General features: G+C 35.9%; 1 protein-coding gene across 1 annotated transcript in view; it reads right to left on the bottom strand.

Annotated features, from left to right (window-relative positions):
- Nucleotides 1–2,791: 2,791 nt before the first annotated feature.
- LOC132379660 (solute carrier family 25 member 36-like) overlaps nucleotides 2,792–27,997 on the bottom strand; it is a 90,333-nt gene continuing 65,127 nt past the window's right edge. Inside the window, exons 4-7 of the mRNA XM_059947874.1 lie at nucleotides 23,914–24,014; nucleotides 11,565–11,631; nucleotides 8,805–9,094; nucleotides 2,792–7,240 (exon numbers count right to left, since the gene is read on the bottom strand). Coding sequence (XP_059803857.1) covers nucleotides 7,047–7,240; nucleotides 8,805–9,094; nucleotides 11,565–11,631; nucleotides 23,914–24,014 — 652 coding nt within the window. The 3' untranslated portion in view covers nucleotides 2,792–7,046. The remainder of the gene's footprint in view (nucleotides 7,241–8,804; nucleotides 9,095–11,564; nucleotides 11,632–23,913; nucleotides 24,015–27,997) is intronic.

Here is a 27,997-nt window from a genome sequence, read left to right as displayed (position 1 = left end):
GCACAATGGTGGAATTTGAAGGAAGTATTACTTAATTTAGTGGAGAGGATGCAAGCAAGCTTATTCAGTCGCGAGTAAGTTAGAGTGCTGACTTACAAAGACAACTATTGTTTTACTTTATACAAGTTCCCCCTATCAATCTGGAATAACTTTGCTATTATGTTATTCCTCCCACACTCCACAGACTTATGTTTAGGTTAATGGGTTGTGGGCATGCTATGTTTGCACTGGAAGTGTGGTGACACACTTGTGATTGCCCATATTGGATTTGATGCAAATGATGCATTTCATGGTAGGGTTTCAATATACACATGACAAATAAAGCTAATCTCTTTTTTCTTCTTTAAAATGGTTAAATTTGGTATGGTCCTATTCTTTTACTGACCACAATGGAAAGAACTATGAGAATTTCTAACAATTTAAATTTCTGCTCCTCCTTTAAACTACTTCTAATGCACACATGCAGTACAGCTTCATGTTGAACACTACGTCCTTTCCCTGCAGCACCACCCTGTGGCTAGAGTACTATATATAACAATTTTTATAAAATGTTTTTTGTCCTTTTTGGTCTATGATTTTTGATGCAGTAAGGTGTAAGAGCAATGATCTATTTTCTAGTTAGGTGCTGTGACTTGAAGGGGATTATACAGATTGTAATGGTCTTGTGCACCTGGTGCTATTTCCTTTTTGTTAAAATGGATTATTAGTTTGCAATATGCTGTTGGAATGGCTCGTGTAAGTAGAGTAGAGGACTGCATTTTGTAGTTGGTACACCATCTAATCACTGTGTTGAGTTTCTTGAATGTTATTGTATCTGCCCTAATTCAGGTGTAGAGGGTTCCATAATGTTTCTGATTTGTAGATGATGAGAAGGTCTTGGGGTGTTAGAGGGTGGGTTACTCAACGGTGAAGTTGATGTTGGGGAACCTGACAAGGATAATACATTGAATGCCAAGAATGATGTCAGTTATTTTCGTGTTGAAGGCAACCATTTGTGCCACGAGCCTATGTCTGAATGCTGCCTAGGTCTTTTTGCATTCTGCTTCACTTACTGAAGAGTTTAGAATGAAACTTAACTTCGCACCATTAGCAAGGGTATCAAAGACGTAAAGACATCCATTAATGGAAATACCTTAATATGCCCTGAGAAACACTTTATAAGCGTGATTAAGCTTCAACAACCATCTTCCTCTGTGAGAGCCATCATTCCAATCATTAGAATTTTTTCACCCTCAGTGCCAAGTGACTTTGATTTTTGCAGGGCTCCTTGACATTATACTCAGTGAAATGTGTCCTTGACACTCACAGATTATTAGTTTATAAGTGCTGCTTGATAAAATTGTTAATGATGGATTGTTAATTTGCAGATGACTAATCCTAATTAAGATAATTAAATTTGCTTCATATTTTGTGAAAATAGACTAATCAGGGCAAATTTTTCATTAGATTAGTTGTGCCTGTGTGGCTATTCCACTTGGTCCCACTAACTTTGCTAATGTAGATGTTTCAGATATTTTCTGATTATAATGTGGAGTGAATTGAATTGAGTGAAGACTGCCCACCAGTATGGTGGGAAATCTGAAGGAGACTAGATTGGAACATCCCACGTTTCTCACTAAACTGGTTTGCAAAAGTTTGTCTTACTTTTAGCACATCTATTTTGGGCCCTGCTGAGGGTATAGCAAGAGTTTTGTTACAATTTGCAAATAAGTATGGCAACTACAAACCTTTGATTTGATCCAAGGTTGAATAAGGATTGTGATACATATTGTATGTTAACATTTACATAGTCTTGATTTGCAACTTCACCAGATCAGTGCTCCTTTAGTAGGAATGCACTTCTTTTTGAACTAGAATCAGTCACTTGTATTGATAGCAACAATAGAATGAGGGCTCTGTCTGATCTAGTAGTTATACTCTATATGATCTTGTATAAATTGCTGCTTCTGCTGCACCACAGAAACATGTTGAGATCTGTTCTGAGGTTGGCTCATTAAGGCATTATCTGGTTGAAGATTTGTTTTAATAAAAATCCTAACTATGCATGAACCTTAAATAGGAATTACACTAGCAGGTGTTAAAATTAAATTTCACCTCAGTATTTTATGTGAAACATTGAATGTTAAATGCAGTCAGTATAATAAAGCTATATAGTTTTTAAATTATTGTGTATTACATTTTTCCTTTAGATTACTTACCCACATAAAATTCAAGTGCTTTTTACAATTGCTAAAAATAAGTATACTGCAGACGAACAAACAATGCTTTAAAAGTGAGACTATTTTCTCTCATATCACTGGAGACTGCAAAGATTCTACAAATGACTAACACTATGGTCCCTTACCCAGGAAACTTACTATGGCTTTACAACCAAGCATCAGTATCTGACAATGACCCAATGTTTTCTGTTAAATGCTGTTGGGATGTTCTAAAAGAGCAGCACATTTCATTGGAAGTTCTTGGTCAAATTTGAGCTCCGACTGAGATAAATAATGTGGAATCAATAGTCTCATTCTTGAATCCCTTTCACAGTATCACAAAAGTCTGCAAGACAAGAGATCTTGAAAATATATAACTGACAATCTATGTCTTTTTAAAGGAAATTTTAAGATCTCACAAACAACTCCAGTCATCTTAATAATCCAGGTAGAATGTGCACCCATAGTTTGCATTTCAAAATCTTGCAACATTTAAATATGGTTTGCATGTAATTTATTGTAAATGTTGTATCATATGGTATTAAGGAGAATTACAGAAGCTGTTACCTTGGACAAGGAAATCGCACAATAGCTGCAGTATTCATTTTCAATTTTATTGACATTTCACAACATTCACAAATATACACAAAAATAGTTAATTGCTAAAACTATAGTCAAAGTGAAAATTAGTTGCAAATCATTTCAGTAGTGTACCAAATCCTGGCATCAAATTAGTAAATTTCTTCCATTACATCTCATTCAGCTGTTTCTTAGTTTTCAAAGATATGCGCAAGGAGTAATTATCTGAAACGTAAACGTCTGCAAAACTTGCACACAGGGACTTGCAAATATATATTTGCTCATTCCAAAATAAAGTACAATTCATAAATGGGGGGGGGGGTATAATCAAACAAGCATGAAATGCTACACTTTGAAACATGGACCATTCACAGTTTGTAGGATTCAATTTGAAAAATAGATAAATATTAGGGCAAAAACCGATCTCTAAAGTCTTAAGTGCACAGCTCAAGCATTGACAAATTTCATGTAGCATATTTTGCTTGGATTTAGAACAGCTTAGAGTTTGTGTTAACATGTTAGAATTCTGTGCAAATTCACACAGTATGAAAACTCATTAAAAAATCCATCCATTGAATGTAAAATTTGAAACCACTTCCAATCTTGCAAATATAAAGAGAGGGTGAGGGCAACAAGGGTATTGAAATGGCATGGATTCATTTAACCAACCTTTCTGAATAAGAATTATGCATGCTCATGTGCAAACAAACATGAAAACAAAAGGTACATCTTAAGAGAAGTTTCCCTTTAACTGCAGTAGTACCAGATGTTTTTATTGTAGCAACTGGATGTTTATATTGCATTATGCAAAAAAACCTATTTAATTGTACCCCAGTTTCTATCCCCAAATTTAACAAGCCAAACAGAAGCTCTTCTCCAACTCCCAGTAAGATTTGCTAATATGCAACATATAGTAGTTTCCTTATACATTAATCACTGAATATTTGTCAGAAATATGAACGTCTACATCACATTTTATTAAATAGAATAAACCAGATTCCAAATTAAAACAGCTGCCTTCGCTTCACAAAATATCAAAAGTCACTTTTTTTGCAATACAGAAAATTGACATTCAATATTGCACTGAAAGAGTTCATAGCTGACAATCATATGATCAGGCATCTGGTGTGTTTGCTTTTAAAAACATTTTTAAATGTACTAGAATCACCCAGAAATGCATTTAGCAAAGGACTACCAAGAAAATTAACTGTAAACACAACTGTAAAATTTTTGCTAAAGAATTCATGGAGTTATGATGCATTTTTGTGTATTTTTATGTTGAAAATCATGGCCAAAGCCTGTTGCATAAAGTGGGGAAAAATATAAAAAAAAATCAAACCGTATAGGAACTAACGTGCCTAAGATAATCCTGGTGTAAAATAGAGCTAGAGCCTCCAATCATCATCATCCTGTTAAATATGCACACTGCCCTCACCTTCATTTGTTCCAAAGCAATCTTACCCTCTCTTTTCCCTGTCCGTCGCCCCCTTAGACTGGAATCCTTCAAAAGCACAGGCACTCTTTCATGACTTCTGTTTGTCTACTGTGCTGAGCTGACTGGAAATAAACAGAATTAACTTTGCTCCCCTAATGATGAAACTTTTAATGATAGTTCAGGCTCAATGCAGTTGCCTGGCCAAAAGAATTCATAAGATTTATTAGAGTTGGAATTCAAATAATGGCTGTGCAACTGGAAAATCCATTTCCTCCTCCAAAGCAACCACAGCTTTATAACAATAAAGCTTGTTCCACCCTGCTGAATAATTTGGAATATCCTGTTTGTTCAAATAAAATGTATATGGATTCAGATGCTCAAAAATTTAGCATTAAAGAAACACAGCATCCTTTTACTTTCAAGATCATTATACAGAAATTTATGAAAATTCAATTCAATGTATGCACAGGGAGAAGTCTTTGTACTGTATGATGATCGAAAAAGAACTACTATATCCAAATCATAAAACCAAAGCTTTCCCTTACGTTATACAAATTCTGGTGGATCTCAAAAAATATCATTGCATGAGGCATGTGTGAACTTGTGAACGCATTTTTGTCTAGCAGTTAATTTCTTTTGCAACAAGATATTATATTCTAATTAAAAGGCATCCAGGAATACCACATACAATGTATACTAATGAAACCATTGTAGCATTTTCTAATTCATTTTTAATCCTTTGCAATATAGAAGCATTCAAAACACATGAAGACTTAAGAATTAAAGATTCTGTACAGAATATGTACATACATTACTTGCACCCAAGGATGCACTATGCACAGAAGATCAAATACACTTTAGATCTGGAATTGAACAGCAGAGTTTTTGAAAAACATCTGTCTAAGGCAGCATATTTAGATATACTGTAGCTTTATGATCATGATTACAAGCATTGCCAAAGTATGAAAACAAAATAAAAAATTAAGCTGTACAATACCAGCCCAAGTGTAGACCGGACTATTTCACATTATGACACGCTTAGAGATGAGAAAGGACTTGTTTAAAAAAAGATGTAGTAATACAAGTCATTACAGCTCAACAGGACATTGTGTAGTTGAGATTCTGAATGGTGATTCCATGCCCCCACCCCCAATTAGAAATATGTGCAGATGACTAAATTGTAAAATCACATTAATACTGCTTTGCCAGTTTTATTTTTGAGGTTATTCTGCACTAGTATACAAGTTGCCAAATGTACTCACACTTCCATCAGCTGCAACAGAAAACGTTTTAAATTTAAATAAACTGTGTTCACATCCTTGTTTCTTAAACTGACCAAATGACATGTTTTTATCGGTCCACTAATTTAAAATCTGCTTTTTGCATAACGGTTTTGGATAAACAGGTTTGAAGCGTATGGAAATAAGAGAAGATCAAAGCACTCTTTCCAAGTAAATTTGAGAAAAGACAAGGCAAACATAGAATTTGTATATAATGATTTGTTCATCAGGGTTCAACAAATGAAGGATGCAAGTATTTAAGAATACACAGTGATAGTAACAAAACTTAAAAAGGTACACAAAGTTATTATACAATGTAATTATGGATTGAGAAGTGACTGCAAAATGCACAACTTTAATAACGGAAACCATCTATATTATATCAAACAAACTTTTGTGAAAGATTTATTAGCTATTTTGACAATTTAAGAACTGAAATCATCAGGGGAAAAGAGTAAAACCCACAAGGTAGAAAGGCCACAAAGTGCTTGAGGAAATATTCAAGACAAAGTCACTTATGATATTGTAAAATTTAGATTTTGAACACAGTGGAGTATTGCATATTTTTGTTTCCTCTTCCAACATTAGCATCCCTTTTTGTAAGCATCTACAGACTGAATAGACAAACATAAGCATAACATAATCATACTTATAGCTGTTTCTTTGAAGCAATTCTTAACAGTCTATAGATATGCTACAATAAGTGTATGCAAATACTTCAGGGGAACAGTAAACAAATCAACCTTATTTATCTTGCTTTACATTCATTAGTCATATCTTAGATGTTAAGTGAATAAATCTTTAAATTTAGAATTTAAGAGGTGCATTTCAAGTTTAGTTAAATTTCAGCATTATTGGAGTTTAAGCAATTATGTTACTGTGCAAAATATAATGAGTTTAGGAAAAAAAATCTAAGAACACCATCCCAGCCTACCCCTCCCCACCCTCCAAGATTTAACTCTTTGCATGAGGATACTAGATTGTAATTGATGCATTCCTGGGCTTATTCAAAATACTGTAATATATGACTTTTATTTAATATGGGCTTCAATGATGAATGAACTTAACACCTTTGTAAGCTTCTTTTCCAGAGGTTGATCTGTGGAGGAGATAATTGGTATAAGGATTTCAACTCAGTGGTATGCTTCTCAGATTAATTGGAGAATGCCTATGACTCTTGCATCACTTGAGTCAAGTGGTTTAGAGCAATACATTTCTTATTACAAAGATTGCCTGACACTTCATTAAAATTGAACGATTATCACGATGAAAAAAACCTGATGTTATAATGAAAGATAACAGGATAATACAACATTTAGATTTGTTAAATGTTCCCCATTAAGTGGTGATTCTCTAATTTTGTGTCATTGCCATGACTACCGGTAGCTCCTTGATCAGAGCAAGTTCTTTTCACGAACTGGACATTCTTTGTCTTAACAGCAGCTTAAATCTTCACAATTGATTCATTTTTCTCAGCATTAAAATTTATCTGGGGTTTCTGGTCCAGTCAAGTCCTTTGGTCTTCCAGGTTTGCACAACATTTCATCACTTTCGTTACCCATCAAGAAGATAAACCACCAGCTCATAAGTGGCCATCATGATTGCAGTGTTTGGAATCTGTCTGACCAGATGGGTGATAAGACCACGATAAAGTGATCTGTAACCTTCTTCAGATATTACTAAGGAAAATGTCTGAAAAAATGATCTGTATTTTGTTCCTTCTTCACGTAGCCTAGTTCTTATGACTTCTGTTAAAAAAAAGTTGATCAAATTATGATTAAAATCAGCACATTTACTATTATATTAGCCAATATTTTTGAATATTGAATTTTTGCAGACATTGAAATCTTCATTCAAGCAAGATTTGCTTTATATTACAGAAGTTCATAAACTATACATAGTCCAACATTGCAAAGGAGATGTAGAAAAATCAGTAAAAATCTGTGGTGATATACTCTACTCAAATCAAGGGTAATAACTTAAAATCCGAGTTATTAGGAGATTTGGACAACATCAAATAATCATTGACACAAAGCCACAAAATGAGCTGAGATAAAATCGAATGATTGTTCAAAAGAACAAATTTTAAGGTACATTGCAGAGGAGAGATCAGTCAATTTAGGAGGTGAATTTAAGTCTAGGATCTAAGCAACTTAAAATGAAGTAAAATGTGAACCAATGGGGAGAAAAAATTATTAGTGAACCACCATCAGACAGAATTAAAGCAGCACAAGGACCTTGAATGGTTATAGTGTTGAAGCAGGTTTTCAGAAAGAGAGGGATCTGATAAATTGGGATGAAAATTAAAATCAAGGAATAGTTTTTTTTAAACTGGAAACAAAGATGGGCATATTTACATTTAGATAAATATAGATGGAACATAGGCTGCCAAGAAACAGAGCCAGAATAAAGCAGATCTTATTGTGGTTGAGGAGATTGAACTGCAGCAGATTTATGTTGGGGTCTCTGTATTTTGTAGCTTTATAAATGAAATTGATATACTGAAGTCAGAGATGAAAAAATAATTTTTATTTCTGGGTCCCGAGTTTTTAAAATACTTTTTAAGCCAGAGGAAAGCAAATTCCTGCTAAATGGGGGTGGGGGGTAAAAAGTGATGAGTAGAATGTGCATTTCAAATCACAACCTATCTAAGCAGCCAGCATCATATTAAATGTCAGTAAAGGTTTGGAGGGCTAAGGGGGTTTCTACTTCCAAACCTTGCTCATGTGTATGTTTGTATGTATATTTAATTGCAAAAAAGGACCTTTTAAGTTAAGAACTATGGAGTATATTACACATTTAAAGAAAATATAGTGAGGAATGGGCTTTAGAAAATTCTAATGAAGGACATTCTTAAGAGCATAACATAAGAAATAGGAGCAGAGGTAGACCATCTGGTCTGTTGAGTCTGATCCTCCATTCAATAAGATCATGGCTGACCTGGTCATGGACTGATCTCCACCTACCTGCCTTACTATACCCTTAATTCCCCTACTATGCAAAAAAATCTTCTAGGGTTAACTCAGTTTCTTGTTCCAAAGGTGCACCATGTCTACAGCATTTTCATTTAATTTCAGATTTCCATCCTTTATTTAGGTTTTGGCAAACAGGCTTTGTACAACGAATAATCTATAGCTCCAAAGTGCTACGATAAGGATCAGGATCAAGTAAAAGGGAACCTAAGTGCAGAGAGGATAGCAAGCTCATTGAACAAAGTTCACAGAATTACATTATATCTAACCCAGGCTTAATTACAGAAGGAACTAGAACAGTCATGGAAAAGTATGTCATAAGTGCATAGAAGCTACCTACCATGTGGATATGCTATACTGGTGGCACATGTTTTAGATGTTGCAGCAGCTAACATCAAGGCTATAAAGTCTGAAGCATATTTAACAGAATCTTCTTCGGGATCCATGTTCGAAGATGTTTTGGATTGCATCAGTCTCTGCTTTATGCTTTCATAAATTACAAAATGAATGACAGTCTCAGATATGCCTGCATAGGAAGCCGACATTCCTCTGTAGAAGCCTCTAATACCATCAAAACGATATACTCTTCTCACACATTCAAAAGCACTCATCTGTGTTTCGCCTCGGCTCCTACAAAAAAGGCAATTCCAATGAAAAACTTACATATGACTTTCCAATACATAGTTTCAACTTCTTAATATTCTATGCATAAAAGAACATGAATTGCAGCAACAGGTAGATGCTGATAGAGCAAGTTGCGTGACCTTTCCAAACAAAAGCACATCTTCAATACTCTAGAATACACAGCACAGTAAACTGCAAGATAATAAGTTCTTTCAATTTTGTTTCAGTGGCAATAGCAAAAACCTCGTTCCCACTATTAAAGAAAATGTTAGAAGTCCTGTATATGTGGCCAGCAGTTTGTAACAGTTTCTCTTAAAGTAAAGCTGTGGGGATAGCTTTTTCCAACAACAGAGATTAGCCTACAATGTTGTGCCAACCCTTTAACCTACTCCAAGATCAATCTCTTTTCTTTTATCTATGTGCCTTTCAAAAGTCGATTAAAAATCCCTAATGAATCTGCCTTTACCAGGCATGGGTAAACAAAGGCCCGTGGGCCATATGCGGCCCGTTAAGCTTTTTAATCCTGCCCGCAGAACTTGATGAAATTATATTAATAAACCTTGTTAACGTTTTTTCCCCGCAATTCTGGCGTTTTCCCAATAGATGACGCACTCTATATACATTTGTGGCGACCCATTTCCTGGCACATCCGAACCGGCTCACAATTAGCCAGCGTTCCGGCTAAGGAGATAGCCTGCGGGGATTTGTGAGCCTCTGCGCCACGGGGGGCAGGTTGAGGGAGGCTTAAAAGTGAGGCTGGGGATTTTGAATAAAATTTTTTCTTCAACTGCAGTTACCGACTCCGTGTCGTAATTTTAGCACTGCATGTAGCACACCGCTACACATTGACCTTTGTTGAGGTGCAGCGTATTACTCCACATTTGCGCTTTACTCTTTGTTCGGCTCGACCTATTTGTGTGAACAGGCGTTCAGCGTCATGAACATCAACAAAGCCAGCCACAGATCCAAGTTAACTGACCCAACACTTCAGATCCATCCTGAGAATCGCCACAACAAAACTAAATCCAGACTTTGATGCGCTGGCTAAAAAGGGAGACCATCAACACTGTTCCCATTGAAATTAAAAATAAGTTTCTTCATTGTGTTATGTAAAAAATGCATTTGAAAATATTTTTTCAACAAGCTTTACATGTTACATGTCATTTCTGTTAAGTGATGGACATGAGTAGTGCGCAGGTGCACGTACGTTCTCAAAATAAAGAATGCGCTCCAGATCAAATAACGCTCTCCGCATACTGGCGCGCTGTCACTGTTCTGTCCTTGTGCTGGTCGTTGTTGAGTTTTGGCACAGGGGACAATTGAATAAGAAGGAGCAGGACCAGTAGACCTGCATCTCCTACCGTTTTTGAAATAAAGACAGTCAGGAGGAGAGTGATGATGATAATATCTTGAAGGATAACAGAATTTTCAGTGCTTTAAAATAATAACTGTTACTATTAAAAAAAGCTGTATTTTATTCATATAATTTTCAGTTTTAAAAGTAATTTCAATAAATAGCTAAATACCATGGGACTTCAAGACAGATATTTTGTTGTAATGCATTTGTTCATTTTCAATTGAAATTAAAGCACATGTTTTCTACATATCCCATGATATTTTATTTTCTCTTATGAGGTGTATTACCAAAACACTCCGTCCATCTGCTCCTGGTCTGGCCCCCCTGTCAAATTTTAGAACCCTTTGTGGCCCACAAGTCAAAAAGTTTGCCCACCCCTGGCCTATACCATCTTGCCCAGGAGTGCATTCCACACACCTAATACTCTCTGTGTAAAAACAAACTGCCTCTGACATCCCCCCATACTTTCTTCCCAATACCTCAAACTATGCCACCCAATTCCAACCTGTGAAAAAGTCTCTGGGGGTTCAGTCGATCCCAACTTCTTATCATCTTGTACACCTCTGTCAAGTCAGCTCTCATCCCCCTTCTCTCCAAGGGAAAATCTCTAGCTCGCTCAAACTGTCCTCATAAGATGAGCTTTGTAATCCAGGCAGCAGCCTGGTCAATTTCCTCTGCATTTTCACAAGAGCTTCCACAACCTTCCTAATATGATGCTAAGAGAACCGAACACAGTATTCCAAATTTGGTTTCAGCAGTTTTACAGAGATTTTTCTATCATTAACTTTGATGGAGGGGGAAAATTGCTGCGATGGACTTTTGTAATACATTGAACACTCAATTCCAGAAGACCTTCAAGTGCAAGGGATTTTAAAATTAGAAATTTAAGTAATTTAAAACAAAATGTTTCTAAATTATTGTTTCAGTGTACATGTTAAGTGGATGTGGTGAGAGTAGATATATACAAACAGAAAGCTATTCATATTTTTGAAAAAAAATCTGATCATCACTGTGGAATGTCCCGCATTTATTTAAAAATAAACAATTTGTTCATTTGTTAACTTCTATTTTCCTTCCTTAAAAATACCATAATTAACATGTTAAATGAGATCCACTTACCTTGCTTCTAGTTGCAAGCGTGTCTTTATTAGCCAGATGGGATTGGTGGCTGTAATAGCAGTAAAGCCTGGGAAAAAAATAACAATACTGATAACATGGCCTTTGAACTCTGAATATGAGACGATTCTAATAATGTTAATCACAAATCTTAAGAAATCCACATTGTACTATCTACTACAAATAAATTATGCATGGCAATTTGAATTAGTAATTGTTTACTTCTTGATCTGGCAAATGTTTTCATTTTGCTGAAATAACAAATTGAGTATAACACAATTGACCAGGTCCATTGTTTAATCAATCTGTCCTGATACCAGTCTCTTATTATTCTCGTAACATACAAAACTTCAAAGAAAATTAAATGGCTATGGCAGAGGAAGAATTGCTTGTATATTCAAACTAAAAAATCATGATTCCACTATCAATCGTGATTAAGACAACTCTCCTAGAGATTTAAGATACTAACAACTGAGTAATATATTTCTTCAGTTTAAAAGTGCCTGTGCCACAGACTGCAATATTAAATAGAAAAAAATGCAGTTGATGAATACACCTAATGGAACAGTTGTTCTTTTAGTACCTTGGAAACATTAAGACGGAAACTAAATTGGTCATCCAAGGTAATTTTCATTTACATGATTTTTGAATGTTCTAATTTCACATCTAACTAAAAAAAATACAGTTGGCAAGCTCCTCTGATACCTGAATAGATAAAAGGCCACCAACCTGTGTGCAACTGAACTACTGGGAACAAGGCGCCTCCAGGTTTGATCCTTGGATTTTGTCATGCTAGTTGTTCCCTGCCAGAATGGCAGTCAACGGACTTAAGTTTCCCAGGTTAATATAAGTTAGGCAATGCTCCTGCCACTGATCCTGTTAGAAAGCGAGAGTTGTATGTATGTTGGGCGAGGATTAAATAAAAGGCTCAACTACAATGTCAGCCATGGTACAAATAACCTAATGACACTCACTGTGTAGGCTCACACTTGTGAACAGCCAGTTGGGCGAGTTGCCAGGAGTGTTGACATCTGTGGAACCAGCATGAGACAACACCCTGTGGAATGGAGAGAAGTGCGAGCGTGAGTGTGTACGAGTGTGTGTGTGTGAGAGAGTGCAAAGGGGGTTGTTTGCTGGTGCCCAACAAACTTCAACTGCACTAATCACTCATGCCTAATGAGTGGAATACAAAAAAACCTTAATGAGGATTATGTGGAGATGATCTATTCTAAATGTCTGCAATTATCCAATGTCAAAAAGAAGAATATTCACTTACCATTAGATTTTTATAGTGTTTATTCTATAAAGAGGGGCAATAAACAATGGCCCCTCTGGGGCCGTTGATTTATTCTAGAGTCAGTCTGTATTTCAGACTGCCAACCAATTGCGAGGTTTGAGCTTCCAACTTAGAATAGCCTTAGCATTTACCCATTTCATTCCCTGAATCATGTTATTAGTATTAATTTTAAGGGCCCTGACAAAAGTGCTCAAGGTACATTCATGATGAGGGGAAATAAAATAAGATAAAATGCCTTCACACCAAGAACACAGGGCCTGATGCATTTGGTTAAATATGAAGAACATATCAGTTTAAGCGTATTATCAAGAAAATTAGGCTCACAGGACTATAAAGTCAATCCAAACTCACTAATATACACCTCACACATTCTACCTAAATAACACACAACCTAACCAATTAAAATGATTTATAATATGGGCAACTATTTCTTTCTAAAATTCATTCTTGGCCACATAAGAGCAGAAATTTTCAGTAATTTCCAAATGCTTTCATAATGGCCCTTTCCCTTATTGCATGATAGTGACAATACCATTTCCTACAATTATCTGATATCCAAATTTACTATGCCACTTCAGCTAAGAGAGCTAATCAAATCAGGTGGAATCTTTGATAGTTAATGAGGAATCAGGTTTATTATGAGACAACTGTAGCAGACTTCTTTTGAATGTAATTTGAAAATGATGCAGCCAAAGAGAGGCTAGCTCCATCCCACCCATTTCTGGACTGAGAATTGAACACACAGAGAAGTAGCTTTTGCAATGTCCATTAAAAAAGTAGACATAGACATACAGAGGATATTAACTGAAAATATGTGGTGCATTCTGAATGACATATGTTTTTTAAAAAAACTGTATTACAGCATATAGTGACAGTGTATAGACTGCAATTAGTACCTGGTCCTGCACTCGCAGAATTAAAACTAGTTATTTCTTTTCAGTAATGATGAAAGAAAAAATATCTGGTAAGGTGGAACATGGGATGAGAAGGTTTACTCTTTTCTTGAGAGAAATATACAGTATATATACCTAAATTAGACACAGGCTGTCTGCATCACAATGACAAGTGACCTTATCAGATGAACTTGCAATACTGTACCTTAAGGTAGAACTCAAATAATTAAATGCAAGTCTCATTCAAGTTCAGTTTTTTCCCCCTTTGAACAACTGTAAATTAAAGGAAGGGCCAAGAGGAGATAATGAAAAAAGGCTTATACTTAAACATTGTAGTACCGAGTTTTTGCTATTTGCAGCAGAGCATGGAAGTTTAAACTGCAAAGTAATCATACAAAATCATAACCATTAGTACAACAAAGTAAAATGCATTACACTAATAAAAAGATTGTTTTGTTTCTTTTTTAGAAATACGTAAAAATGCTAACCTTGTCCATCCGAATACAGCAAATATGCATTGATAAATGTTTAAACATTAAGAGACTTAATAAAGCACATTTTATTTTCTGGGTTTCTACAAATGAACATAGAAAGACAGCCAAATCTTTTACTATCTTTGGTATTTTCTTCCTCACTTGAGTTACAAGGATTGTATTAAGCAACAATGAAAAACAAAGCTATATTGTTACATTATTTTGCACCCAAACCAGTTTTACTGCCAGGATGAACTTGGCATCAAAATACATCAGAGAATGCAGAATACCGAATATCATAGTCTACAATTACAATTAATACAAATGAAATAAAAACTTTTGCAGAACTCCTCCCACCCCAATGGATTTCATTTTGCTTTTAGGCTTTTTTTCTAAAATGGGAAAAATCGAGGCTTATTACAAATTCCATGTACTAACCTTACTTTCTAATAGTTTAAACATGCTTTAATGAAACAAATTACACAGAACAAATATATTTATACTTAAGTCCTAAAGGACCTTGGCTAATGCTCATAAAAATCTCTAAAGGACATAATGGCTAGAGGTTGAAATCATGTTTTTGCAGAGTGCACTGAGCACATCATTACACTGGACATTATTTTTTTATTCCAAAACGGATCAATTTCCTTTTCTACAATACAGAAAATTATTTTGCAATTGTATCCAAGAGGTCAGTAATTATCAGCATAGATTTTTTACTCCGTTGATGATTAAGATGATGTAGCTTATCATGGTAATCCCACAATGATTCTGAACTTTCATGTAAATAATGGTGAAAAATAGTGGCCAAGATAGTACAACAATATCTCATTGTCTTTTGTTTTAAGAGGTAACATACTCTTTCACCCTAGAGGCATAATTTCAACAGGACCATCGCAGTGACATTAAAATATTTTAAATCATTACAGAAATGCTTACATAATAGTCTGCCCTTTCCTTTATGACTACCATCAGTTACATGCCTTCAATATCTTCTTTATATTGCCCTGCATTTATGTTCTATTTTCAATGGCAGAAGAATCAAAAATTATTTGCTACAAACTCCTTTCACAAATCCGTTTTGTGGTTTCACTCTCATAACTTTATATTCCTATTTAGTTAATTCACAAAATTGTGTGCATCTTATCATCTCATGGAACTGTCACCAAGCACCTTTCAGAGGAAAACAAATAAAACAACATGGGACAAAAGAACACAAGGTGGGGATGGTAGGTTCATGATGGTGGAGGGAATCACGTGAAAATAAAACATCTTGGATAGTTCATAGCCAAAACATGGCTAGTAAAGGTTCCTTAAGGATGTCTTAGCTGGGAGTGGTAATCGGAACAAGCTCCCACTGCCTATTAAATATTCTCAATGGCATGGATCTTAAATTGCCTCTGACAACCAAGTCCAGCTCCTGGCCTTAATGTGTGGCTTAGCAACTAAGCTCAGTGGAACCATTGCTCCTGACAGAAGAAAGGGCAAAGGCAAGTTACTGGCGCCTTAAAACTAGTTGATTCGGGCAGATGGCAGCTCATCAGCCGTGGTTGGCAGCTCATCTAGGAGAAGGAAAACTCTGATCCCAAACCTCTGCTGCTTTGCAGCTATACCCACTCACAGAGAAGGATTCAGGAGTAAACCCCCCCCCCCCCCCCCGAGACAAATCCAAAAGAGTTCAATGCAGACTGCAACTCCTGCAATGCCACTGGCACCAAACTGTATCAGTCTCTGCCATTCCTTTGGATTTAGCAGCTGCATGGAGAAGGGGAGCCTGCTACATGGGCAACGGCTTGCTCTTGATGTTGTACTGTCCTGGCTTGTCTATCACATAGACAACTGAGAGGTGATATCCACGGTCGACCTGACCAACAGGGGGCAACAAATGAAATATTTTATTTGTTGGTGAGTGCAACTAGCCAAGGTATTTGACATAATCTTCAGAATACAACCTAATCCAAGATAGGAAATATCTCAGTACTGCCATTACTTTTCCCACTAGAGTAAAAGGCAATAAGTGTTTCACTGCTGAAGCAACTTCTGAATGTACAGAAATTATTCAGTATCAAATCTAGATGTTAACAAAACAAAGTTGTAATCAAACAGGGGTATCTTTATACAGTACAATATTTCATTATGAGAATTATAACAATAATAAAATTAAATTATTCAATAGATTTGAAAGCCCAAAGATAATAACATAGGAGTCTGGTTAGCCAACTGACGAGAAAGGGGCATAGTAACAGGTGCCTCTGCCTGAATGCTGACGAAAACCCCTGCATATGGGCAATGAACAGAATTGGCGTTTTTAGTGATCACCAAATTTAGCCTCTCACTGAAGGTTCTTCTGAAGGTAACTACTTGGACACAATATCAGAGGGTTGTATCCCTGAGCGAGTGTGATATTCATGACAAGAAGATAAAAAGATCTGTTAATAAATTAAAGTGCAATAAAATATTAATGTGCATGTGTCAAAACTAATGGAAATAAAGCTTTTCTCTGAATTACAATAATTCTGTATTACAAGTCAACCTAGAATTGAAAATAGATCACAAATACCTGCAACAACCTGACCACACAATTCTACATTCATTTTAAAATTGAAATTTTCTCAAAGAGCTGGTGTCATCATAAACCAATAACAGCAGGAATACCTGCTGACCATCATCGTCTACAAATAAAATGCTGAGCAGATTCAAGCAGAATTTAAACATTTTAACCCTAGCAGTGTATAAACTTTGCAGATTTACTTTCACAAATGAGAATGGGCAGTATCAGCTTGAAGTCTCTTCATTTCTCCCTTTGATTTGTACTTCATTGCTGTACAAATAAAGATAACTACTTGCTCTGATGAAGACATATAAAAAATAAGTGTGTTTTACTAGCAAAGTAAGCATAAACAAATGTCTGGCATGATGACATTTTAATTTATAATCAGAGCACAACTTCAGTTGTCAAAAAAACCTTAAAAACAATTGAAAATATATTTTGACAAATATTGATTTGCTAGAAGGGAGAAATTAGTCTCTATCATAGCACTGTTCATTTTATAATTGGAACCTGAAATTAATCTGGATTAGATTAGGTCTCCGCTTTTAAAAATACAATAATTTCTGAGATGTACATAGCGCTACTGAAGTCAGCTTTAATAAAGTTAGGCAACACAGAACTGCTTACCTGAGCTAGTCCTAGCCACTTAAACTTGGCCGTCATTCTTCTAACCATTCCTAACCATATACCTGCCTAAATGTCTTTATAAAAGTTGTAATTGTACCCTCAGTTCAAACAGAGAAAGCAATTGTTAGATGCTTTCTTGGACGACAGCCAATATGTGAAGCTACTTTCATTAGGTTTCGGATAAGAACTCAAATTTTGATTTATTGCTGATAAAGGAAGTGTAATAGATTTCAAAATCAGGATGGTATACAGTTGGAGGAAATGGGTAGTATTATCACATGTCTACTGCTTTGAAAGTCAGTTTGAGAAGTTATTGCCAAAAATAAGAACATTGGCTTGTAGTTACAGGGAACTTTGTACCTTTCTTCAAACTACAACACCAGTGCCCTGAGAGTTAATATTCCAGACTGTTAGTAAATTCCAACAAAACACTGTCATCCTGCTGTTGAGTTACTCGAATGCTGATGAAGCCCTCCTCCTTCCGGCAATTAGTATTTCACAGAACTCACGATTTGCACCTTGTAAATGCTGAAAAGGCTGTGGAGAGTCTAGAAGTGAGTACTTGCAAGTTACCTGCTTATTATCTGCTCTTTTAAATACATAATTTAAATGGAAATCTAGTTAAGTTTCTAATCAACAGAGATTTTTAGGAAGCTGACATGAGGTGGGTATGGGGCTGCCAGTTCAGCAATAGAAATAGTTTTGATTGTTGAGGGCATTGATTAAAGACATCTTTTAAAAGACTGCTGCTGACACTTAAGTGGCAAGTAACATTCTTATCGCCTATCAGTCGATGTAAGTACTGGTTGTGTTATATGTTGGCGCACTTTGATAATCTTAAGGGTTGAGCATAGAATTATGATGTTGCATAATTAGCTAACTTCCTTACTTAGAACACATTGTTGTGCAAGACATTAATGAAGCACAGTTAAGGATGGCTGTGCTGAGGATACTGTCGAGGAATTCCTACAGCGGTGTTCTAGAGTTGATAATGATAGATCTCCAGTGCCTATAAATTAAAAAAAAACCTTGCAACAAATTTAATTATTTTTAAAATGTGATTGACAGTTGCCAGTTTAAGAGGAACCTGAGGGACAGTTTTTTCACTTAGTGGATGGTCCTTTATTTAGAATGAGCTATCTGAGCATGTGGTTGATGCAGGTAAATCAAGGCCTGGACATACACATGCATAGGAAGGGTTTAGAGGAATGCAGACTACCTTAGATGGACATCATTGTTCCACTGACCATTTGGGACAAAGCACCCAATTCTGTGCTATACGACTCTTGCTTGAACACAATAACTGAAACAAGTTATTGCATAAATGTTCTGAATTTCTAGCCATTTTATGTAAACTAATATATTTATTAGAATCCAACTGGTATTCACACAGTTTCATTCTAATAAAAGATATTCTGACCAATACAGCAATTTGAGATCTTAGGCAACAGGTGCATAACATGATAGCAATTTGCCGGAGTAACATGGAAAGGAAGATTCTTATGCTCCCAACAAATGACAAGGTTAGCATTTTTAAAAAGTTATTTTTAAATGTGAAAACTTATTACTACTTTTTTAAGATTTCCCAAGTTAAACGAACCCTTCCATGACAATTTTCACAAGTGATCGGAGACTCCTGGCTACTATTCCATAGAAGAACTGATTAAAATATTTCCATATGCATTACTTTTGAGCTCCCACCCCCAATATAGAATATGAAAAGCTGAGTTGCAATGCAAATCACATATGAAATTATCAACTAACCAGCAAGTTAAAGAGAACAACTGCAATCCAACCTGAAGGCGGATCCTCGTACAAGGAATCCTCTGTGACTGATCTCCAACATGAAAGTCTGAACCCAATTTTTGATTTCAAGATATTCCTCCGAAGTATTAATAAACAATTTTCAGCTAACAGAACAGAAAATGACACAATTTCCATGCACTAATTTACAAACACTTGTATTTCAATGAAGTGTGTTTAACATTTACTATAAAATTCTTGTCAAACAATACAAATAATCAGAATATTCAAAATTGTGCTAAATGTTTGCAGTGTATTGGTTGCATAAAAATTGATAAACACCATGGCACAAATGGAATATGCTACAATATGTTAAGTGGGTGATAGGAGAAAGAGATTTTTTCCATACTGATTCTGTTATTCTTTGCCTTTTTTGTCATGTTCTGAAGAGACTGACACATGAAGGAAAGTTCAGAAGACACGAGATATCATCTAGTAATTTGCTCAAGTGATAATCATATTTTCTACAAAATAAGTTTTGTTATTTTGTCCTACAATGGTCAGGATACCAGCGGTGCAGCACACAAGAAATACGTTCTCCTCACTGTATAGATAACCCCGATTCATTGGATAGGAATTAAAAGTGAATTGTTTGGTTTGTTCAACTCAGTTTAGGCACACAAAATACAAAAAGGAAAATACTGACAATGCTGGCAATCTAAAAATAAAACATCGTGAAACCACTCAGCTGACAAGGCAGCTTCTGCTGCCGAAGAAATCAAGTTGATGCTTCAGTTCAGAAAAATGGGCAAGTGTTGTCAGGGAGAAAGGGATCAAAAAGAAAGTTAAATCTGTGAAAGGCAAGATGAAATTAAACAGGTGTTGGAAGGAAATTGTGAATAGTAACGATGCAGGAAACAAGGCAGGCAGGTCAGACTGAAATTATTGACTAAAATTCTTCAACTCAGAACTATTCAAATGATGATCTGTTGTCCCTTGATTATTTTGTCCAGTTTTCCTGCAACAGGTTTAGCTGGGCAGAGAAATGGAGGATGGAGAAAGGACTGGGGTAACAGAGAATTATGACAACAGTAAGTTGAAGGTTACACTTGCAAACTGAACAAAGGTGTTCCTTCAAAATGGTCTCCTGAATGGTATTTGGTCACCCCACTGGACAGGAAATTGAGTAACAAATGCAGAAACAAAATCTGGTACATCAGAGCTATTACTGCAGCTGGAAATGTACCGGTTGGTGAATATAAGAAATATAGTAAAAGGTTGGATACTGCATCTGCCATGGTTGCAAGGGAGAAGGGAATAGGGGGAAAAAAATCGCTTGGCCTTTGTAGGTAGTCCTTCAGAGTGATTAAGAGATGGTGTAGTAATTTTGCTTTTCTCATTGGGCTTCTGTATGTATCTCAAGAGATTTCAGATTGTCAGTGACTGTCTGGATGCGGTTCCATATTGGTCAGCAATAAATTGAACACTTTTGTGAACCAGCTGAGGATATTACACTTACAGGCGGTTTTGTGAAAATCCGCAGAGGATTCCCTCTGTCCTCCAGGAAAATTATATTGTGAACTCTATTCAATGCAGTCTGTTTTGGGACTCTAATGTCAGGCATATGAATGATAAGAAAGCTAACTATGTGTAATTATAGCCTCAATGACAAGAAGTTGGGTTGGAAGAAGACAATGACAGTTTACTCTGCCAATGGATTTCGAGACACTCTAGATAGAGACAATATTGATGACTGCTCGTCAGTGCTTGGTAACATTATCATGTGAGATATCAGAAATAATAGTGACTTATAGTTGGTAGTCCAGAATATGAATTATAGACATCCTCTCATGTTTAGAGAAAAGAGGAAAATGGGCAAAGAAAGAGGTTCAGGAAGTGCAACAGACTAGGTTTAGACCATCATTAAGTTTTGATGGAACGGTGCTTTGAGGAAAATAAGAAAAGTAATGAATAGAGAATGAATACTATTTTACATTTCCCTCTGTCCCAACTAACAAACATTAGGCAAAGTTATTATGCAGTTTCTTGACTCAGGTAAATCAAAATAGAAATTGGTAAACACTAAGAAACATCTGTGTCAGTCTGGAAGTACAACTGAACTTTTGCCTTTTTGCTACTTTTAACTCTCTATTCTACTCTTGTTTCAATGATGTTTAGTAGAAGATTGATCAACAGGTTGGTCTTTTGAATAGACACATTTAAACTATGTAGCCCAGGTTTAATACTGTGATCACTATTTAAAATAATGGTCCGCTATGCCAATTTACATCTACTTACAACCCTTCTTTTGTTTCTTCACTAGTTAGATTATCACCCTCTGCCTTGTCCAATGATCCTTTGTAGCTTCTAATTCCTCCTGTGCTTTGTCACAGACTACCTCCTAACTACCACACTCATTTTCTCCATCTTTAAACTTCTGCCAATTTGAAATAAGTGACTTTTCATTCCTAATGAAAGTCATCAATTTGGAATAGTAATTGCTTCCTCTCTCTCGGGGGTTCCTAGCCTGGGGTCAACAGATCCCTTACCTAACAGCATTGGCCTATGGCATAAGAGAGGTTGGGATGCTAGTTGATTTTCAGAACCTTCGATATTTTACTCGGAATGCAGTTGGTTTCCATGCCTGTTGATTTAACAAGGGCCAGTGACCACATTTCCAATTACAGTGATATAATCCTACTAGAAAACAAAACTATATTCACTATTCATACAGAATGGTTATGGGAACAACTAGTTGCTTATTTTGATTTCATTCTGTTCTTTAGTGCCAACATTTCTGTGCTGATGACAAGATTTTGCACAACAGTGTTTCCAAGACGACTTTCTTTTCCTTTAACGAAGCCATATTTACCACTATTTGGCAGGCCTTTCTAAAGCATCCACTCCACTTCCCATTCTCTCTTCCCTTCCACCTACAGCAATTCCTCATGTCTCATCTTCCATCATTTTGCAATGCCTTCCCTTTTAACCTTCACCACCTCTCTCCCTCATTCAGGAACCCACTATCTTTTTTTAAACAGATAAAGCAGTGATTCACATGCAGCTTTTTCAATTTAATGTACTGGATACAAGTGTTCATAGTGACCTCCTCTACATTGCAGAGACCAAAAAAGCATATTACAGAATTACATTGATAGGCTATCACATCAATGCTCCATCACACTCCCACTCTGACTTCTTACTTTTGCTTCCCATTCTAGTCAGATGAAGCCCAACAAAAGCTCAAGGAAAATGATGACGTTTTCTGAGAGAACATATTGTAGCTCTCAGGATTCAAAACTAAATTCAACAATTTCAGATGAAACCTTTTTTGCTTACATCAAGAATGGTCAGTTTTGATGTGCAACTATCAACGTGGATAATTAACTATGTTTTTTTGTCTCTCCACTGATTCTGCCTAACTTGCTGAGTATTTCAGGCATCATTGATTTCTGCATCTCAGTTCCAGCTCTCGCTTTTGTCCTTTTCACATTCCATTTACACACCCTCCAGATCGATCAGCTATTAACAAGTCTTCAGGGTTCACAAATGGCACCAGCAGCATAAGGTTAGCTCTGTCTTGACATAGACATCCCCTCTGTTCTCTTCAAAACCTCCTTCCATGCAACCTAAAGAAAACACTTCTCTCACTTTTTTTCAGATCCAACGAAAGGTCATCAATCTGAAATGTTGCTACCTGACCTTCAGACCACCTCCAATATTTTGATTTTATTTCAAGTTTTTAAAATCTGGTTATTGTGTTGCTTTTAGAATGTTCATAAGGTCCAGTTTAACATCTAAGGGAACATCAAGTCTGTATCTAATGTTAGAATTTTTTAAAATACAAAATCACTTCTTCCTTTTTGAACACTGTGACTAAAGTGCAGGGACTACTGTAACTATCATAGTAACAGCCTGTTATACAAATACTTAGATTTATCCAACCTTTCAGCAATTACCCTTTCTCTTGGGTGTGTCATGTTTTTAAATTTGCTGTCATGACCTTGTTATACTAGTGTTAACAACTACACAGAGAAGCAAGAGAAAATAAACATTGCCCATTTATGTCTTTTTTTTAAGTTTAATGAATAGAAAAAAATACATTTCCTGGTAAAATTTAATAATTGTGAAACTGGTTTGAAATACTATAGATTGCCTTAAAGATACTGAAATTCTTTATTTGATTATTTGCTCACTAACAAGATTAATGTAGCTTAAATCTTTGAAAACTGTGGGAATGAGATAAAGGAAAAGACTAACAATGATTTTAAAAATATGGGATATTAAGTTAGACAAGACACCTCAACCATGTCAATTAAGAGTCAACTGCCCAATCCTCAACTTGCCAAAAATATTCAAATGATTCTGTGTCTGAAATACATAAAGCAAATCCAAATAATAATGGTTTCTGACAATTAAATGTTTTAAATAGCAAGTAATCAATTCTCAGATACAAAGGATACAATTTTCAGATGACTTACACTTCTTGGAAATTGTGATTTCTGTGTTATGTATGGGCACTTTAAAGTTAAATAACACACACCCAAATAAAATTTGGTTTTCAATTTGATATTGGAACAGAATTGCAATCTACAGTGAAATTATAATGGCAATTCTTTATAAATGTCGCATAGGTAAAGTTGTCTGGTGTTTAATTGTAGAGTTTTGAAAACGAACAAATATTGTGGAGATTTAAGACCAGTTCCAATAAATACTGTTAAGCATGCTACAAAAACTTGCAGATAGTAATAGCACTTCTCACTCATACCTGCCACTCCAGCAGAGAGCATGTGCACCAGGCTTGAATCAGGTTCCAGGATGGCATTCAATTTTTCCTTCGAACTGGAGTAAGCAGCAAAGTATATAGCTCTACAAGAAAAAGCATGATCACATAACCAGTGAAAAATTAGTTTTAGGTTTAATCCATTAACTTAAGGATTTAATGCAACTAATGTAACTCTGCTCTTTTCCATATCAGAAGGCAGAAATTTTGTCTGCTGCTTTGTTCCTCATCTATATATTACCTTGCAGAAAATAGGTTTTTTTTAAATTAATGAAATGCTTTTTGATATTACTGCTTAGGAATTATTTTTCATTAAACAAACATCAGAGAAACAGATACATAAAACATCAACCCATTGTTGATATCCACATAGAAATTATTTGGAGGATATTGTCTGTAATACCCCAACTCATCATGCTATGAATGTAGATAATAGTACCTTCAGTTGTTACGGCAAATTAGATTAAAGAACCAGCACCAGTTTTCCTTTGCAAGAACATACCAGTTTTCTTAACATCCTCTTCCCCTCCTTCTCCCTATCAACTTTTCACCAGTTTTTGTACTCTTCCTGTACATCAAAATCAGTTCCATTAATTCAAAGTGCATGGAACTAGATCTCCAGCCCTAATAGATATGTGCTACCTTACCAAGCTGGTCATACTAATGCCATAGGTTCAGATGAGAGCTACTCAATAAAGGTTTTCATAATTACTAAAACAGAGATTGCTGGAAATATTCACAGCAATCAGCAGCTGTGGAAGGAACAGACAATTAATGTTTGGCATGCAGACATCTCAGCCAAGTCAATGCAGAATGTTGTCCTTACTTTAAATTATTAGTAGGACAGGCATTAAATCTATGCTGCCTGGGACATTTCCAGTTTTTCAACTTTCTACAAAAAAACTCAACAATTTTAGGGCATCTTCTTCTTGGACATTTACCAATTTAAGGATGAAACATCAAATATTGATTCCGATAACAAGATACATGTAGTCTTACTACACAACCATCCTGACTCGTAAGCTGACCTAGTCCAAAAGCATTATCAAAGTAGTCTTGACCCAAAACTGCCACATCATGGCAGCTGGTCGCATCAAGCCAAGGTCTAATGGCCAAAGTTCTACTTCCTCTTATCCAAGGTAGAAAGAGCAAAGCAAAAGATTTGATCATCTTAACCAACACCAGCTGACTGCAAAGGTTTCAAACAAAGCCCACTCTTATTATTCCAGGGTAATGTTCAACATTTATCATTATTTTATTTTGCAGTCAGACATGAACATAGTGTTAAGTGAAAAACAAAATAACTTATCCATCAAAATAAAAGTATCCACCAAGAAGCAGTTTTTTACATAAATAGCTACAAAACTTTCCTAATCTATATTGTACTAATTTTCCTCCTATATTCAACTTTACTAAAACATTACTTCATTAGAATTCCCATAACAGCAGGTTGATTACATATACTGAACAAGCCTTAGAAGTGTACTTTGGATATTGACAGATGTCTTGTATTCATGTTTGTTAATGAATTACTTCTAAAGTGAGGTATCCAGGACATTTTAGTCCATGGTAACCAATGTTCTTGTCAATGAATAGGACCAAATTGCTGCTACTTAACTCACCCACCCATTACAGCTATTAGTCACAAAAAGAAAAGTTCAACTATATCACGTACAGCTTGTTAAGCTTTATGATAATTTTGAACACACATCATTAATCATATTTATATTACGTCTGCAACAGGTTACTTTAGTGCTGAGTAGAACATTATGGGCAAATAGCACTGAAGATAAGCAAATCACCTATGTTGTAGTTAGCGGAAAAAGAAATGAGATAACCCTAATTCTACTAAATGGATGGAAGCCATTTTCTCTCTCAAATTACAAATTTCATTTCCAACACGCTAATAGATGCTCTAATTATATCAGCCTGTTTTGATACATTTATATACAGAAGATAAACAAATAACTTGCTAGTTGTGAGCACGAACTAGCCAAGTCAGCACACAAAACACAAATTTGGCACATTTTAATGGTTTAAAAGTCTTTTTGCTTACTTTTCTAAGAACTGGCCTCACAAAAAGAATGAAATACTAAGGATACAAAGTTTTCACTCACTGTACACCAGTTCAATGGAGGATTCAGCCGAGATGTACTTCGAAATTGATGTTATATATAAAAACTGTATACAAATCAAGTGTGGCAAATGGTCTTGAATGTATTTTTTTAATTAATTGATTCAAAATTAGGTATTCACAGGTAGAAGATAGGAGTAAAAGTGGTTACTTTTGAAAAATAATTTTAACTTTAATTTTAATGAAACCAGATTGCAAAAAGCAAAAAGGGTCACTTTTCAACATAATTGTATAAGGGCTAAGAGTGTTGTACAAACAAGCCTAAAGGCTTTCTGTGTCAATGCGAGGAGCATTTGTAACAAGGTGGATGAATTGAAAGTGCAGATAGTTATTAATGAATATGATATAGCTGGGATCACACAGACATGGCTCCAGGGTGACCAAGGATGGGAGCTCAACATCCAGGGATATTCAATATTCAGGAGGGATAGACAGGAAAGAAAAGGAGGTGGGGTAGCATCGCTGGTTAGAGAGGAGATTAACGCAATAGAAAGGAAGGACATTACCCTGGAGGGTGTGGAATCGATATGGGTAGAGCTGCATAACATTAAGGGGCAGAAAACGCAGGTGGGAGTTGTGTACAGGTCACCTAACAGTAGTAGTGAGGTTGGGGATGGCATTAAACAGGAAATTAAAAATGCGTGCAATAAAGGAACAGTAGTTATAATGGGTGACTTCAATCTATATATAGATTGGGTGAACCAAATTGGTAAGGGTGCTGAGGAAGAAGATTTCTTGGAATGTATGGGGGATGGTGTTCTGAACCAACATGTTGAGGAACCAACTAGAGAGCAGGCGATTCTAGATTGGGTATTGAGCAATGAGGAAGGGTAAGTTAGCAATCTTGTCGTGCGAGGCCCGTTGGGTAAGAGTGACAATAATATGGTGGAATTCTTCATTAAGATGGAGAGTGACATAGTTAATTCAGAAACAAAGGTTCTGAACTTAAAGAAGGGTAACTTTGAAGGTACGAGATGTGAATTAGCTAAGATAGACTGGCAAATGATACTTAAAGGGTTGACGGCGGATATGCAATGCAAGCATTTAAAGATCGCATGGATGAATTACAACAATTGTTCATCCCAGTTTGGCAAAAGAATAAACCAGGGAAGGTAGTGCACCTGTGGCTGACAAGGGAAATTAGGAATAGTATCAAGTCCAAAGAAGAAACATATAAATTAGCAAAAAAAAAAGCGGCACACCTGAGGACTAGGAGAAATTCAGAAACCAGCAGAGTAGGACAAAGGGCTTAATTAGGAAAGGGAAAAAAGATTATGAGAGAAAGCTGGCAGGGAACATAAAAACTGACTGTAAAAGCTTTTATAGATATATGAAAAGAAAAAGATTGGTCAAGACAAATGTAGGTCCCTTACAGTCAGAAACAGGTTACTTGATCATAGGGAACAAAGACATGGCAGACCAATTGAATAACGACTTTGGTTCTGTCTTCACTAAGGAGGACAGAAGTAATCTTCCGGAAGTAGTAAAGGACCGAGGGTATAGTGAGATGGAGGAACTGAGGGAAATACATGTCAGTAGGGAAGTGGTGTTAGATAAATTGAAGGGATTAAAGGCAGGTAAATCCCCAGGGCCAGATGGTCTGCATCCCAGAGTGCTTAAGGAAGTAGCCCAAGAAATAGTGGATGCATTAGTGATAATTTTTCAAAACTCCTTAGATTCTGGATTAGTTCCTGAGGATTGGAGGGTGGCTAATGTAACCCCGCTTTTTTTAAAAAGGGAGAGAAAAACCGGGCAATTATAGACCGGTGAGTCTGACGTCAGTGGCGGGGAAAATGCTAGAGTCGGTTATCAAAGATATGATAACAGCACATTTGGAAAGAGATGAAATCATCGGACAAAGTCAGCATGGATTTGTGAAAGGAGAATTTTTTGAAGATATAAATAGTAGAGTGGATAGGGGAGAGCCAGTGGATG

Source organism: Hypanus sabinus, chromosome 2, assembly GCF_030144855.1.
Source record: "Hypanus sabinus isolate sHypSab1 chromosome 2, sHypSab1.hap1, whole genome shotgun sequence".
Taxonomy (NCBI): Eukaryota; Metazoa; Chordata; class Chondrichthyes; order Myliobatiformes; family Dasyatidae; genus Hypanus; species Hypanus sabinus.
This window is presented reverse-complemented; position numbering and strand designations above follow the sequence as displayed.